Here is a 17,718-nt window from a genome sequence, read left to right on the forward strand (position 1 = left end):
AGCAATAAAAATGAAAACAAAATAATCTGAATATGGATTTTGAACACTGTTTAAAAAGTTGTATATTAGATTCGCTTTGACTTTCATTCCTTTTTGCTCTAACATGTATGTCAAAACTATATACTAAAAAGGAAAATACAAACTAAAATATTTGCCTCATAAACTCCCAGTATGCTAAGTACTATTAAAGAGTATCTCTAAAATTCACTAGAGTCAGTGTTTGTTACAGTGATATTTAGAGGTCAGGATTAGTACTAGTCTTTAAATGAACACTTTACCAGGACTTTTTAAAATTGAAAATAGCTGTGTTTGAGATCTAAGAGCTTACTCAGGGCACAGGAACATATATATAAAAACCAATCTGCCAGACAAAAGCTGACACACACATGAATAAAGTACCGACTTATTTCATTACAGTTCTGCATTACCTAATACATGTGGCTACTGAGCACTTGAAGCGTGGCTAGTGTGGCTGAGAAACTGAAGTTTTCATTTGATTTAAATTAAATGAAGCAATATAAAAATCTGTCCATTAAATACAATTTTATTGTTTTAGTAGGACATTTCACTTTAACCACTGAATACTTAGCGTACAAATTGAGATGTGCTACTAGTAAGTGTAAAACACCCACTGGATTTTAAAGATTCAGTACCAAAAAAATACATAAACTACATTGTGAATTTTTTATACTGATATGTTGAAAGACTCTATTTTGGATATATCACGTAAAATAAAGTATTACTAAAATCAATTTCACCTGTTCCTTTTAACCGTTTTTAGTGTGACTTTTGGAACTTTTACAATTACACCTGTGACTCACAATGTATCTCTAGTGTGTGGCGTCATTATAGTTACTTCCAAGTTTAAGAAGGACCCCAGAGGAAATAAATTAGAAACTCAAGAAAAAGATATATAATTACTTGTATTTCCTTATGTTTAGAAATCCCCTTCAAGGATATTATTACCTATGACTATCTCTGAGAAGAGTTTTTAGAGGAAGATTAGGCAGAACAAGGACCTTCACTTCTAATTTCATGACGTTTTGAGAAATTAGTTCTTCAAAAAACAAAAGTATGGGATTACATTAATGATTTAAAATCTCTAAGAAAGAAACCGATTAATAATAGGCAGTACAAATATAGCCTTTTCAGCCAATCATAGAGAAGTATCTAAAAGTTCAGGGCCTTTAAAAATGATTTCCCAAGACCACACATAAAGCAGCGACACACAGCTCCTTCTCACTGCCTGCTCAGTGGGTGGGGAACACAACTACAGCCGTGTGCTTCATAACGCCTTTTGGTCAACGACAGACCCCACATATGACAGTGGGTCCGTAAGACTAGTACCCTAGAGCCCAGGTGTGTAGTAGGCTGCAGCATCTAGGTTTGTGTAAGTGCACTCCATGATGTTCACACAACAACAAAATCCCCTAACAACACATTTCTCAGAGCGTAGCCCCGTCGTTAAGCGGCGTCTAAGTACAGTCTGTGGTCTGCTTCCGGTGTAGGGTACATTCAGTCTTTTAAAAGCGACTTTGCAACATTCCAAGCTCATAAATTTTCTGGGAGTATTTCACCATTTCTCTCCACATTATACTACATACACCAGCCATAAACGATCACCCCAAAAAAGAAAAGTTTTAGGCAATTTTCAAAGTGGTATTCATCATAGACCATATTCTTAACATCTGATAGATGGCTAAACGAGCGGCCAAAAGCTATAAATAACATCCAGCCACTTGAATATACAAAATGCTGCTGCAATATCATGTGTTGGGCAGGATCTGGTGGGATGGGAGAAGACAAGCAGGGATGGGGTCATGTACCCTGGCTGGGCCATTGCAAGCAGGGATAACAAAAGGACTAAACACCCAATGAAATGAAGGCCCAGCTGTGGGATTAACCAATCAGTACTAAGATGGTAGTTTTAGGCATAGGCTTAGCAGCTCAGCAGCTCACTGAGAAGCCACAAGCAAAAGGACACAAGAAAATAGGTAGCAAGCACTGTAAAGTGGGAGACGACTCAGTGTGGAAAAGATTCCCAATCAGACACACCTGAGTCTCTAGACGCATTCACACACTGAGTAGACATACTAATATCTTTACATTCCTCTACAAAGCATAGTGTACTATGTACAAGCACAAATGGTTTAAAATTATTTTAGAATCCAAAAACACTAGGTCATACAAAGTAACTGATAATTAGAGTCTAAGTAACAGGAAAAAAGGATACCAAAAGCCCAAGACCCATGGCAGGACACTGGTGCTGTCGACTGTTGGCTGAAGCACATTAAAGGTAACACACAACCACGGATCAAGAGGAATGCGATTTTTCACTCTTTTTGTTAAGCCACTGACGGGTGCAGACACTGATGGCGGGGTGGGGCTGGGAGTGTAGTACAGGAACACTTTCCTGATGGACCAAGCCCAGAAGGAAAAGGTAAAACTGCTTTTAGAAATATTTTATTTGATATATCCAAAATAGCATCTTTCCACATATAATCAATATAAAAAATTAACGACATAACTTGCATTTTTTTGTATTAAGTCTCCCAAATCCAGACGTGCGCCCGTGCATGCATCACGTCTATTCAGTCAGCTCCTCGGGAGCGACGGCCAGGAATCTTCATTTTTAATCAGCTCCCCCAGTAATTCTTACGATAGACATGTTTAAGAATTACTGTGCTAGTGAATAAGTTTATTATGCCTTTACCTACTTCCTCCAGGACTAGAGTCTTCCCATTTTTGGTGAATGTTCGGAAGCCCCCAGAAACATATTCCATCAAAAAAACATAATAACTAATAGAATATATTTTGCACAAATTGTAACATTTCAGTTATGATCATTACCAATCCTGTATCCTATTTAATCTATAGAATGTGTTATCTTTACTGATTCTATATATTTAGCATAATTTGTGCCACATTACTCTACCATTAGCTTATTAAAATGTAGTGGAGTACAACTCTCTGTTACCTTAGGAAAATGCCAAATGCGTAACCAATAGCCACAGGGGTACTCAGTAAGATATGTACACAATTTTTATATATTTATTATGTTAGCTGCAATTTTATCTAGACCATGCAGTAACTATGATAAGCCTTAAAATGATAAACCTTAGTTTTAAAGGCTTAGAAAGCTAAATAATCAAACAATACAACAATTTTTTTAGACTGATCTTAAAAACTTCCTTTGCGGGCAGCTAATGAGACATCAAAATTCAATATGCATTTTAACAGTTTGTAACCAAAATAGAAAAAGCCTTTCCTTTTTTAAAAAGTAGAATAAGACCGTCCCTTTACTAGAGTAAGACTGTCCTCTGTACTTGGGATATAGTTGTACTGCAGAAATTTTTAATGAGCAGGATATAAAAAACACAGCGTTTACATAGCAGTATCTTTGGAAAGTGCTTTTCTGTTAAGCTCCTTGAAACTACACAAGTAAAACCTGAAGTTTACAAATTTATGATCCATGCTATAACTGAGCTGTATAATAAATAATAAGCCTCAGACTCAAAACAGAACAGACTTCATCATCCACTATAAAACTGTATCGCTGAATGCTACCAAAAAAAGGAAGCCATACTTGTTAGTTTTCCCAGTCCGTGCAAGGCACAGCCTCCTCTTCATCCTCTGACTCAGGGGATGCTTCTTTGATTCTTCTGAGAGCTTCATGGATGCTCCGTGTTAGAGGGTCTGTGTCGGGCAGGAGCGTGAAGGATTCTCTTAAAACTTCCTTCTGTACCTTCTTCAATTTCACCCCTTTCCTTATTTGTGCCAAGATATTATTACTGTCATCTTCATCAGGAAAAGGAGGCAGAGTTCGCTGTTCAACCTTTTTCAGATGAAAACTACCACGCTTCAAGGAAGCTAGCACCTCATCCATGGGGGAGCTCACTTTAGAAAAACGAGAGAGAACAATTACAGTTAGGATGGCACTTCGAGTCAAAGTGTAGACCTGTAGACTTTAGGACAGTAATAGCCCAGGACACTGAAAACACCATCTACAAAATGGACCATGAAGCGTAAACAGAAGGTTGCCAGAGGACAGGAGAGCTTCACTATGCTTGTTTAAAAAAAGAAATCCCAAGACTCAAATTCCATGTCAGCTATTATTAGCATTTCTCTCATTTGCATGTGAGAGAGGTGAGCACTCGGCGGGCTAGGAGGGAGTCTTCAGTAAAACCATGGGTGAGACTCCCAGAGGATTCCCAAAACGCACCAGCCAACCTAAATTCAGATAGACATTGGGTTACACTCTTAATTTTAAAAAGTTAGATTGTGGTTCATTGTGGTGATTGTGCCATATTTTTCATCTTCTTGTTTCACATATGAAACTCTACTCAGGTTATAGTAGGAAATAGTTTACAGGATGGTGTCTTGGATTAAAAGGTAACATGCAAATTGTTTTACAGAATGTTTTCCCTATGGAAGCTAAAGTTCCTTAAGGGACAGGATTATTCTATCCTTTTCAAAAATAGCTGTATGAAGGCATATCTGACATTAATAAACTATACATATTACTCCTTCTTTTTTGCTTCTTTATACAAAGGGAATATCAAGGTCCTCGAAAATGTGACCAAATTTTCCACGGTCCTACTGATGTCATCCTAGTGTGACAGGCCTGACCAGATGGCTTACCTTTCTGATGTGAATACCTTTCTTGTATTTCCCAAGTTTAAAATCAGGTTTTCTTTCCATTACAAAAGGAGCCACCTACTATGTATTACCAAACAGATCCAATATCACTTAAATGTTTTTAAAAACATGTCTAAGAGCTCAAGATGATACACATTTCTTGACGTGGGTTGGTAAGAATTCTGCCCCGCTGCAACCTTGAAAACATGTTTGCTATCATATAATGTCCAAAAATAAAATAATGTTTTAAGCTTTGTAAGGTCCTATGAAATAAAAAGTCCTCTGATTATGCCTCAGTTTATTCAACAGACGAACAGGAAAATATCTCTGTAACTTACCTCTCCTCCTCTGCAAACCTTCCGCAGTCTTTTTGAGCTTCTTCCTGGCACTGACCAGCTGGCTGCTGTCAAAGAGGTGTGCTGAGGGGGCACTTGCAGACTTCGGGATCCTCTTCTCATTTCCCTCCATTCTAGGCAGACCTTTCTCCAGTGTCTCTAGGGTGTTGTCCTTAGCAACTGGCAGAGGTGGTGGCGGTGGGGGAGGGGGAGGAGGTGGCGGTGGGGGAGGCGGTGTTGGAGGGAGAGGTGGTGGGAGTGGATCTATGGTAGCAGAACCTGGTTCAAGGTCAATGTTATTCAAAAGCGGAAGAGATCCAGTAGGAGGCAGTTCAGAGGTAAGACCACTGAGAGGTAATGAAGTGGCTTCAAGTTGTGCTAACGAAGTATCTTCAAGCTGTGGGAGGCTTTGGGGCTCTGTTGTCTGCGATGGCCCAAGCTTGGCGCCTCGTTCCTCCGCCTCTTCCGTCTTCTCTTCTACCGGCAGCGCTCCTGGCAGAGAGTCGCACTGGTCCTCGCAGGGCCCAGGACTGGCTGTGCTGCTGCTTCTCGCATGAGCCAGGCGCAATCTGGTTGATTTAAGTATAACTTGGCCAGGGTACCTCTAAAAAATCAGAAGTTACTATAACTGGTTAAATTATATTAAAACAGCTTATGAACAAATGGTTATTTATTTTCTCCCTCAAATGCAAGATGTCGTTTTGGAGCTTTTGTGATTTTCAGGGAAAATTCTTTAATAAAGTTATAGAGAAAACCAGAATACCAAAGCATAATACCTTTCCAATTTATCACCAAACTCTATTATTTGCTTATAATTATACCCTGTATCCACTCTGTCCCCTCTTATCCACTTAAGAAATCACTGTTTAAAATTACATGATTTAAAAAAGATCTTTAATGAATAAAATTACTAATTTAGATGGGAAGATAATAATAGCAATGTAAAATACAAAAACTAAATGATGTCAAACAATGTTCTTTTTAAAAGGCTGCTTGACATTTAAAAAAGTTCTGAAAACAATATATGCATTTTATGTTAGAAGAAAAGGGAATTCAACGTTCTGGAGTACTGATACACAGAACTCTTGTTCTGTATCTTTTACTACAGTAAAACCTAGCATCAACACGCTCAGTAGACAACATTTACTTGAGACAAGGCTGATCCTCGTGTTAAGGCCCCCCCCCACTATAATACTAAGAGGACTTGATCAAAGGCTTCCTTCCTCTATTAGGTGACCGCTCAGCACAGACAGTGGAAGTAAGGCTCCTTGCGCAATTGAACAACTAGAACCATTCAGCTTAAGCACAGATTCAAGGAAATGTTTAGCTGCTGTGTTATCAGTGTCCAGTGTCATGGGTTAGCCTGGCAAGAGGACAGCTGAAGCATTTCTCATGTACATTGATCCACCTTCTAATTTTGCCACTGGTCATCTCCCTAGATTATTACCATGCTGATGTATGTGGAATTAATAACAAGTTGATGCTTGAAAGGGATAGTCAGTTATGAACTAATTTTATAAAACTCAAGAGGAATCCAGGCTTCCCAGAGGCCCTGACCATTCCTCTTATACCACTGAAGTGGTAGGCCAAGGGTCACAAGAATATTAATTCTGGAAACAACCAGAGGAAAAGGAGCCATGCAATCAAAACATTAATAAAAAAATTTAAAAGGATTGCCATGATTATAATTATTTTCTAAATAACAAACGGAAAGGCAAGTTTTTCTCAAAGAAATCTTACAAGAGCAGTGTGGATGTAGCTCTGTTTAAAAAGCAGTGAAAATCAATAAATTGACCACACTTTTATTACCTGTTTGAAAGTTCGAAGTCTATCCAGTGTTCTCTGTCTTTCTTGGCTAACCCAGGCACTTTTTCTTTCTTCTTCATCATGTAATCTTTCTCTCTTCTGGTAAAAAAAATAGTAATTCCATTATGATGTGTCCCATTTATTTTTAACATTAATAGGAAAAACAAAACAAGAGTCCTTCCAATATGTAAACTGGATGACTCCAAAGAAGGATTGATGCATTAAATAAAATAGTTTACAGCACAAAATACTAGCAGTTTTTAAAAGAAATCATTTTAAAATTCACAATGATACGTGGACAAAAATAATGCTATTTCACTTTTCTTCATTTACTTCCAATTAAAGATGCTTATAAAGTAAAATAAAATCTCCCCTGAACTAAAAAAATGTTTCATTTTTGGGGTTCTGGCTTAAACAATTTTAGTAGGAAATACCTGTAGGTGCTGTATTCTGCTAACTCAAATAGTTGACCTTAAAAATAAAATCAGCAACCGCTTGGTCAGTAATTTAGATATTATACATTATTTCAACCAATATAACCAGGAATTCAAGAAAAAGAAAGTACTTCCAGCATTATACATGAAATCATTTGGTTTAACATCACACCTTATAGTTGGCAGTTATCTGCACAGAAATTTAAAATTTTTCCCGGGGCCAGCCTCGTGGCTGTGTGGTTAAGTTTGCGTGCTCCGCTTCAGCGGCCCAGGGTTTCGCTGGTTCAGATTCTGGGCACAGACATGGCACCACTCATCAAGCCACGCTGAGGCGGCGTCCCACATAGCACAACCAGAGGCACTCACAACTAGAATATACAACTATGTACTGGGGAGCTTTGGGAAGAAGAAAAAGAAAAAAAAAAAAAGATTGGCAACAGTTGGTAGCTCAGGTGCCAATCTTTAAAAATAAAAAAAAAATTTCCCATGTTGTTGAATCATCTAAAAGCTGTCTAATTAAACCTCATTTGGCAGAACAAACAATAAATAAATGAAAAGACTTGCTAAATAGGTAATTGGGGTATGGCTTCATTTTCCTGCTTTGTTTTAAAAAACTGGAGATACCTCCCACAAGACCAGATAATTTCACATGGAGATGACAGGTCTCCAGTGTGTTATTAACCTGCTCTCTTCTATTGTCTGCTGTCCTTTTCAAATTCAATGCTCCACTGTTCTCTTAGATTCTATTACCTCTCTGTCACCAGCTGTTCCCTGGGCAACATAATTTCCAATGTGAGTTACTGCTATATTTGCCTTGGATGATTACATCAAAATCTAAAGGACAACCTGGATCCTCAGACTGCAAGTGCACATCAAGTTTCAGGAAACCCTGATGCACAATGATCAGCTGGTAAAGTTACTAGACTTTACAATAAAGAAAGACTCTTTATGGGTATTCAGACAGAAACATCAAGTCTCCCAGGGAGGCGAGAGGAGGCAGGGGTGACTCCAAGCCTCTCCACTGCAACATCAAATGCTACACGACATTGCAGCAATGTCTCCAGAATTCTGATGGAGAGGAAATATGACAACATGACCCAGCCAACTATCCTTTACAAATAAAGGAAACAGACAAGCATTCCCAAAACATGTCAGAACTCAGAAAATATGGCAACCACGAAACTTTCCTGAAATAGTACCTTAATGAAATCTAATAACTCCAAGATGAATCAAAATAAACTCAGGAACAGACAAGTTGTGATAAGAGGACTGGCACTAAACAATGAATCCACTTTAATATACAACTAAACTTAACTCTAGGAATTAGGGCCATATGAAATAACTGAATTCTGACTATGTGAAATAAAGAATATGAAAGTTATATAATTATTTTGACATTGTGAAGCTTCATAACATTGGGAGTTGGAGGGAAATGGAGTGGGAGAAAGCATAAGGGCAATAATTTCTTCATTTTCATAGCACGAGTCTAAAGTTGAAATAATTTTTAAAACTATGATCACAACACTCAATGTTTTTCTGAATCTTGTTGTGCTCAAGAAATTTATCTAAATTTCAGTAGTTCTTTCAAATTCACTCAAGTTATCCTGTTAAAAGTAAAATTTATTTTGGCATTGATTTTTTCTTTGTAACTTTTTCCTGTGTTGTTTTAATCTTTTATAATCATCATGTGTGTCTTTTTGTAAACACAGTAAGGGCAGTGGGGGTTTCTTTTAATGTCTAAGAATGGTTGAGAAACATTTTTGTAAGACACTAACTAAAACTGCTCACAATAGAAGGATTTTTAAAGTAGCAATGAAGAAAAGAAGTGTTTAGGATTTTTTTAAAATCTGGTAAGTCATCAAAATTTATACACAGACATCAAGATACTCAATTATTCAGGAAAGAATCACCTTGCTTAGATAACAGGACAAAATTAGAAAGTACTATGTAAAAAGCAAGAAAACTTTTTAAGATCACAGAGTAAAAAAAGTCATATAACATGTTAAGACACCATCTAAGACACTGACATGGCAGGAAAAAGGCTGCTTAAGAAATTCCATTCTTTCAACAAACATTTATTAAATATGTGCAAACCAGGCACCACATTGAGCCCTAGGAAAAGGCAGGGATGCAGTCGAAGTGGCAGTGAGGAGGAGCAGGCCTGGTAGAGAGACATGAGGCGTGGTGCTGGCAAGCACCAAGGAAGAAACGGACCCTGGTGGAGGTGGTAAGAATGAGAATTCACGTTCTCTAACCTAGCCAACCCTGGGTGGATGGTGGAACTGTTAATCCAGATTAGGAATACAAAACGAAAGAGGTCTGGGGTTGGGGAACGGGGAGGAAAAACAATCTAAAGTAGTAAGGCACATCTTAACTTAGATTTGCAGCAAGAAGGAAGTTTCATTAACAGCAGACACTATCTGCTGAACATCAAGCTTAACCCATATGTAATAGGTTTCTTGAGAAATTATGCAACCAGACCCTACAGGAAATTATGCTGAGAAGAGTGTGGAGGACTAACGTGGAATTCTTGTCAGGAGGACAAAGAGTAGAAGTAGTGGTTTTGATAACCGCACTGTTGGAGGACTGCACAGATCTGCAGTTACTGATTAGGGAATGCACTGAAGAGGGCCTCACATCCAACCTGCTGACCACCACACACAACAGAGATCAGTTACACTTCTTCTCTCTTGGTGAGGTGGGCTGGATCCTTTGCATGTAAATTAGCCCCTTAGATTTATGGGAGGCAGGGAGGTAAGGAGTTACTGGCTAAGTTAAGATGAACATTCTTCCATCTCTTCCTCCTGCAGAAGGTCAGAAAGACCTTTTGCCTGTGCCTAGAGAGCTCTCACTGGGAAAGTCTTAAGAGTTCTCAAAGACCATTTATTAGTAGACTCAAAGTCAGGCATCTCTCAGCAATAGTGCCAGATGCCAGAAGACTTGCCATATACTCCTACAGGTTTCCAGATGGGAAAATAAAGAGAAGATATGACCGGAACTCTATAGTAAAAGTAGGCAGAAAGATCCCACGTGGACTCTCTCCTTTAGAAAGGAAAGCCCAGAACAGCTCAAGGACACAGTGAGGCAAGAACTTACCCCACCTCCTCGCCCCTACTCCATGCGTACTTCTATTTCATATAGCTAGAATGTGCAACTCTTCCAGCTGAGTCAGCAAAAGGAAGAAACAGAAAAAGATCTCATGTACATCTGGTGGCCACTTGGAATTGGGAGTGAGCTTGCACCTTCTCATGCCCAGATACATGCCACAGCCACCTGCAGACAGAGTCTTTCTAAGGCCTGTAGAGGAGCACTGACTCCAGAGGTGAAGACACTTTTCTATACTTAGAGAAAGTACACTATCCAACAGATACAGTTCCTAGTACTTGGGGGAGAAACATTAGTTATCTAAGAGGTACTTAGTTTGAGTTTTCAAACTGTGAATGTGCATCTCTAAACATAATCTATAAATAGTCAGATATGGACTTCAGAGATAAATTAACTGATTAATCATCTTGCTGGGCTGTTGGCTGGTATATACAAAGTCAAATCTTACTATAATTTAAAAGATCCTAGAGGAAGAGAGAAGGAGAAAGGTTCAGATTCCTGAGGCATGAACTGATGAGCTATATGGGGAAATAAAGCCCTTCTAGAGCATAGCATCAGAGTTATGTTCAAAAGCATAGCAAGTAACAGATAGGCCTGGGTTGAATACAAGGTGCCCCTTTACTAACTGGATGACTTTGGGAAAGTTATTTAATGAGTCTGTAAAATGAACACAATTTACCTTTTATTTTGGCCGGAGGAGTACTTACTGGATGGTAACAGAAGGGACTTTGGGTTTCTGTTAACATTCTGCTTATCAATCTGGGTGCTGGTACATAGGTACGTTCAACTTGTGAAAATTCTTCAAGTTATACACTTGCGAGCTGGACACTTTTCTATATGTATATTATGCTTCAATAAAAGCGATAAAAGGTTTTCATAACAAAGTATTGTTTTAAGAAAATGAGACTAGACAATGATTTGGCAGGGCACATATTAGAGCATGGAGGAAGTAGGCAGAATTAAAAGGAGCCACTGTGAACAAAATAATCTAAAAAGCTCGGACGAGTTTCCATAAACTACAGTTTAAAAGTATTCCATGTGTTCTTTCCTGAAGTGAAATCCATAAGTTATGAATGTGGTTACATAAAACAAGAATGTATGTTTTAATGGGGAAAACTGACTTGTTTCCTGACCGCTATTTCCTTCTCTTACCTAATTTGTCTCTGAGCCAACAAAAAAAAAGAAGTAATAAGTAATTTTCATTTCTTTAACTATTCTGTTTTAGAGAGTTTACTAGCAAATATTAAAATTAATTCCTCTTATTTACATATTTAATTTGCAAGGATTTCCAGAAGAATTTTTCAAACAATAAGGTTAAAATCTAGGGATCAACATTTTAAATAATCCACCACCCGAGATTTTGATAAAGGTGGTTTAAAACTGGTTTTGAAAAACAATGATTTCTTTTGATGTAAGCCAACTTTCACGTTCCTCTAGCTATGCATGTTAAAGATGACTAGATGGTTAAGAGATTCATTCTCCTACAATGAGGTATTTCACCCAAAGCTGGCATTGGGCAAAATTGTAAGGTAGATGATATTTATCTTTGAGATTCCCTCTATTTCATTTTCAATTTCCTCATTTTTACTACTTTGTCCTGTAAAGTTCATTGAGAAAGGACTTGATAATCATTCTAAAAGTTAATTAGTTACTCCATCCACCAAAGTACTGGGTTTCATGAAGCTCAAATCTTCATGTAATAAGGAACAAATTCCAAGTGTACAATCTCAGTAACAAGCTGACAGCACAGGTGCTGATGGTGACGGTAGAGGGCATTCTGACTCACCTAACCATTACGCTGGTCCATTGCTGAACCTTCCTTACAAAGCAGTTTCTGACCCATGAAAATAGGAATGAAAAATAAAACTGTGATAATTAATTTTGCTATTTCTAGCTTCTGGACAAAGAAAGATGAATCTTAGAGTTTATGGGTAGTTTGGCTACTTTTCTGTGTTTAAAATCAAGAGTAAGAGGCAGCTTTAGCTAACACGCCAAAATGAGCTTAAGGGATAAGAGAGACAAATTTAAGCCCTTTGGCCTTTAGTGTGACACTAAAGAAAGAAAAATTTTAAATAAGCATAGTGTTATGGTCACGCCAGCATTTCTCCTATTTAATGAAATATAAATTATTGATGTTGACTAATCTAAGACATATGTGCCTGAAAAGACTACTGTCAGGATAATATACTGCAGGAACGATGGGGTGCAGCAATACCAGGAGTGGAAGGTTTGTAATGTGATTTTTAAAAAAGTGAACTAATGATCTCAGCAAACTATAAATAGAGGGGTACTTCCTCAACTTGATAAAGAACATCTACAAAAAACCCTATAGCTAACATCATACTTACACAGTGAGAAACTGGAAGCTTTCCTGTTAAGATCAGGAAAAGACAAAGATGTCCCCTCTCACCACTCCTTTTAAACATCCTACTGGAAGTCCTATCTAATGCAGCAAGAAAAGCAAATAAAAGATATACAGATTGGGACAGAAGAAATAAAATTGTCTTTATTTACAGATGACATGATTGTCTATGGAGAAAATCTGACCAAAGAAGTAGATAAAAGAACCGACAAAAAAACCCTCCTGGAACTGATAAGTGATTAGAGAAAGGCTGCACGATACAAGGTTGACGTGTAGTCAACTGCTTTCTAACAGGCTAGCAATGAACAACTGGAGTTTGAAATGAAAAACTATTTACATTACCACCAAAAAGAAAAGAAAAAAGACAGACAGATTTAGGTATAAATCTAATAAAATATGTACAAGATCTATATAAGGCAAACTACAAAACTTATGAAAGAAAATCAAAGAAGAACTAAACAAATGGAGAGAGATTCCTTGTTCACGGATAGGCAGCCTCAATATTGTTAAGGTGTCAATTATTCCCAAGCTGATCTCTAGATTCAACGCAATCTAAATCAAAATCCCAGCCTCTTATTTTGCGGTTCTCATCAGGCTGATTCTAAAGTTTCTTTGGAGAGGCAAAAGACCTAGATCCATGGAACAGAACAGAGAACCCCAAAACAGACCCACACAAATACAATCAACTGGTCTTTAACAATGGAGCAAAGGCAATTCAATGGAGAAAGGATAGTGCTGGAACAATGAGACATCCACATGCAGGAAAAAAAAGGGAAGAAGTTTAGCCACAGACTTTACACCCTTCACAAATACTAACTTAAAATGGACCATAGGCTTAAACGTAAAATGCAAAACTATAAAGCTCCCAGAATATAACATAGGAGAAAATCCAGATGACTCCAGGCTTGGTGATAACGTTTGAGATACAATACCAAGGTATAACCCATGAAAGAAAGAACTGATAAGGTGGACTTCATTAAAATTAAAAACTTCTGCTCTGTGAGAGAGACTGTCAAGAGAATGAAAAGACAAGCCACAGATGAGGAGGAAATATTTGCTGCAGACACAGTATCTGATAGAGGAGTGTTATCCAGAATAAAAGAATTCGTCAAACTCCACAGTAAGAAAACAAACAACTCAATTAAAAAATGAGCAAAAGATCTGAATAGACACCTCACTAAAGAAGATATACAGATGGAAAATAAGCATTATGAAAAGATGCTCAACATCATATGCCATTAGGGAAGTGCTAACTAAAACAACCATGAGATACCAAAACACACCTATCAGAATCACCAAAACCCAAAATACTGACAACACCAAATGCTGGTGAGGATGTGGAGCAACAGGAAAGGTCATCATTGCTGGTGGGAATGCAAAAATGGTACAGCCGTTTGGCAGTTTCTTACAAAACTAAACATACTCTTTCCATACGATCAATTGCACTCCCTGGTATTTAACCAAAGGAGTTGAAAACTTATGTCCACAAAAAAACTTGCACAGATGTTTATAGCAGCTTTATTCATAATTGCCAAAACTTGGAAGGAAGTAATCAAGATATCCTTCAGTGAGTGAATGGGTAAATAAACTGTGCTACATCCAGACAATGGAGTATTATTCAGCACCAAAAAGAAATGAGCTATCAAGCCCTGAAAAGACATGGAGGAACCTTAAATGCATATTACTAAGTTAAATAAGCCAATCTGAAAAGGCTACATACTGTATAGTTCCAATTAAACATTGTGGAAAAGGCAAAACTGGAGACAGTAAAAAGATCAGTGGTTACCAGGAGTTTGGGGAGAGAGAAGGATGAAGAGGTGGAGCACAGGGGACTGTTAGGGCAGCGAAAATAATCTGTATGGTCCTATAACGGTGGATTCATGTCATAACACATTTGTCAAAACCAACAGACCATACAGTACCAAGAACGAACTCTCATGTAAACTATGGACCTTGGACGATGATGATGTGTCACCGTTGGTTCGCTGATTGTAACAAATGTTCCACTCTTACGTGGGATTTGGTTGGTAGGGGAAGCTGTGCATGTGTGGAGGTATATGGGAACTGTGTCTATTTTCGACTTAATTTTGCCCAAAACAGCTCTAAATAATAAAGTATATATAGTGAACCAATGCTAACATTAGTTACAACACTTTTGTATTCTCTGTAGTTCTCATTCACTTTGAGACACGGAAAAACTGAAGTTTTGTTCTACTTCTCCGAGAGTCCAAACTTACTAGTTGTATTGTGTGATGGCTTCTATATTCATCTTCACTCCGAAGACGCTGTTGGAATTTTTCATTGTGTTTTGCAATACAAATTTCCTATAAATACATAAAATATGTTTTAATATAAGTGAAATCTGAAAGACAAAACACCACACCAGGGTTTACTTGATAAGTTAAATTTTAAACTTCACAATATACCCACATAGCAAAATACCAATGCTACCTCTGGCTTTTTGTCTGGAGTATTGAAGCAGCATAAGCCAAATAATCGGGGTCTTAAAAAGACTCTTCTATTGAACTATTAACTTCTCTAGAACTCCCATTTCTCTTTTTATGGAGGGAGACGGATGGGCCAACGTAGCGTGGAAGGAGGCGTCCTGAAATAATCTCAAAGGTCTCTTTCAGCTCTGAAGTCTGTGGCCAGAAGATTCTAAGTCATATTGTACACTTTAAACTAGTCTGGGAAAAAAAGGATACACAATTTTTGGCTTAAAGTCTGTATTCTTAAGCTGTCTCTGATGCGTTAAAGAATATAATTTTGACTGGACTGGTTTAAACATTTTCATGAAATCTGAATCTTCTGGTCAGAGACCTCAGAGTTAAAAGAGACCTTAAAGATTAGAAAATCAGAATTATAAAGAAAATATAGGTGTGCTTATTCTACTCACATGAAAATAAAAACATATTACTAAAATAGGAGATACATGCTTCTTCACAAAATAATGCACTATCTCTGGCACGGTTTTAGTGGTACCACGCTGTCTTCATTTTCCCTGGGTCCTTTGGGAGAAGTCCTCCAGATAAAAGGGTTAACATTCGTTGCCACCACTCTCAAAGCTACACCAGAAGATCACTCTTCTAACTAGAGAAAGTCACACAATGAATGACCTTTTAAGCCAGTAAACTATATTTTAAAGCAATTGTTTCTATCATATTCTTCACCCACACTGGGTTGACTCTATTGCCTAACAAGTATCCATCATGAAATGAACCTGTCCCAGGCCGTCTCCAGGGGAAAACAAGGGTAGTAATACACAGCAACGTGATATAGTGATATACTGACTCAGCACTGAGCCACAGAGACTTGGGACAGAGCCCTCCCTCTGCCCCACACTGGCCACACTTCCTTGGGTGACTGATTTAACCACCGGAAGCCCTGGTTCCCTTGGTTATGAGGACACAGGCCCACGATCCCTTAACAAGAACAGAGGTCAGATGTGTTTTGAAATTAAAATTTTGTTCAGATTTTAGAAAGATGACATGCTGCATATATCATATATTACCCAGTAACTCCAACAGGCTCTGAAGCAGCACCCCACAATAAGTAATACTAATATTTTTTCAGTGAAATAAATGAACAAAGTAAGTGGGACAAAGAAATAAGTAACTACTTCATATCAGTTCGGGTCTGGGTTTGCCACCAAATCAAGTATGAGAACGCTATCGGTTTTCGGAGCTTTCCAGATTTCAGGCAAAAAATTATCTCATTTGGCTATTGGGAGAATTAAAGAAGATAAAATACATAAAGAACAATGTTCTTTCTACTATTCTTCTTGAAAAGTTTAATCATGAAGCAGAGACTTCAGTTCCTCAGGGCACAGGCAGAGACCATCCTTGTCTTTGAAGAGGAGAGGCAGGGCTGACTCACTTACAATCAGAACCACCCTGGGGATGAAATCCTATTGTGGGTGCCAGATAAGCCAAGCAGCCAGTGAACCCGGGCACTGAACCCGGGCACGCTGACATGGAGACAACAAGGAAGACAAGACGATGCTACATCAAGAGGCATATTTTGATCTTTTGTATGGTATGGTTGTGTCACATTCTCTTTCTTTTTAGGACTTAGTGTTTCTAGTTTTCTCTTTCTAGCCTCCTCCTTCGGTCTACAATTCGGCCACCTCAGTTGGTGGGCTTGAGTGGCTGGGGGCAGGGAGGGGGGAGGGCAAAACCATTTAGAGCTCCTGACTCCGTGTGAGGTGATGGGTTGCAGCAGATCCGAGGCTGCTGGGGTCAATGGGCAGATTCCCTAGGGGTGAGCTTCCCCAGCTCTGACTTAGATTAAAATACGAATGAAGAGTGAAGACTGTGTGTTAAATTGATATGAGCCTCTATGTGTGTATATATAATTCCTTCAAGACTGAGATCAGCGCTCGGACTTAACTGCAGAACACCACTGGCCTCCTTAAATAACAAGGAGCAGGAGCTGCATCACATGGGATTCTGTAGTCATGCCTTTTAGCAGTCACCTTCAGGGTGGCTGAGGTGAAAAGCACATCTGGCTATTGTAATGTGTTTAAGAGGGCAATTCTTGGAGAACTACACATGTTTAATATAATGGCCTGAGGACTGAGAAGGGGTACTTCTCACTTAGTTTTAAAAGATATGCAGGTATTAGTGACAAACCGGATTAAAATTATTAGATACGGTCAAGGATTAATTAATAAAAACAAGATTTAAAACTAAGGCTACATATTCAATAAATACTTAACCTATTATACCTTTTTATTTCTGAGGTAGGCTTTCTTGGCCGAAACCCGTCCACGTCTTGCTTCCAGCTGGCGCGCCTTCTGCTGGAGTTTCTGGAGCTCTTCCCTCTGTAAGTGCACAGACGTGGCCGTCTCCTCCTTCTCCAGCATGGCCTCCATGCTTTCGTACGTGTCATAGTACACCACTTCGTCTCTCTTCTCTGTCACAGAAGAGCAACAAGGGCATGGGCTGTGAAGCCAGACAGAATGAGGTTCTAACCCACTCATGGGCTCTGTAACCTTGGGCAAAGCCATTACCTCTTGAGTTTCTTTGTAAAATAGTGA

The 17,718-nt window shown here is 38.4% G+C and overlaps 1 protein-coding gene across 1 annotated transcript in view; it reads right to left on the bottom strand.

Moving 5' to 3' along the window:
- Positions 1-17,718, bottom strand: part of JMY (junction mediating and regulatory protein, p53 cofactor) — a 104,168-nt gene that overhangs the window by 6,029 nt on the left and 80,421 nt on the right. Inside the window, exons 6-10 of the mRNA XM_044777937.2 lie at positions 17,407-17,594; positions 14,918-15,004; positions 6,783-6,878; positions 4,977-5,577; positions 3,587-3,897 (exon numbers count right to left, since the gene is read on the bottom strand). Of these exons, the coding sequence (XP_044633872.2) occupies positions 3,590-3,897; positions 4,977-5,577; positions 6,783-6,878; positions 14,918-15,004; positions 17,407-17,594 (1,280 nt within the window). The 3' untranslated portion in view covers positions 3,587-3,589. The remainder of the gene's footprint in view (positions 1-3,586; positions 3,898-4,976; positions 5,578-6,782; positions 6,879-14,917; positions 15,005-17,406; positions 17,595-17,718) is intronic.

This window comes from Equus asinus, chromosome 9 (genome assembly GCF_041296235.1).
Source record: "Equus asinus isolate D_3611 breed Donkey chromosome 9, EquAss-T2T_v2, whole genome shotgun sequence".
Taxonomy (NCBI): domain Eukaryota; kingdom Metazoa; phylum Chordata; class Mammalia; order Perissodactyla; family Equidae; genus Equus; species Equus asinus.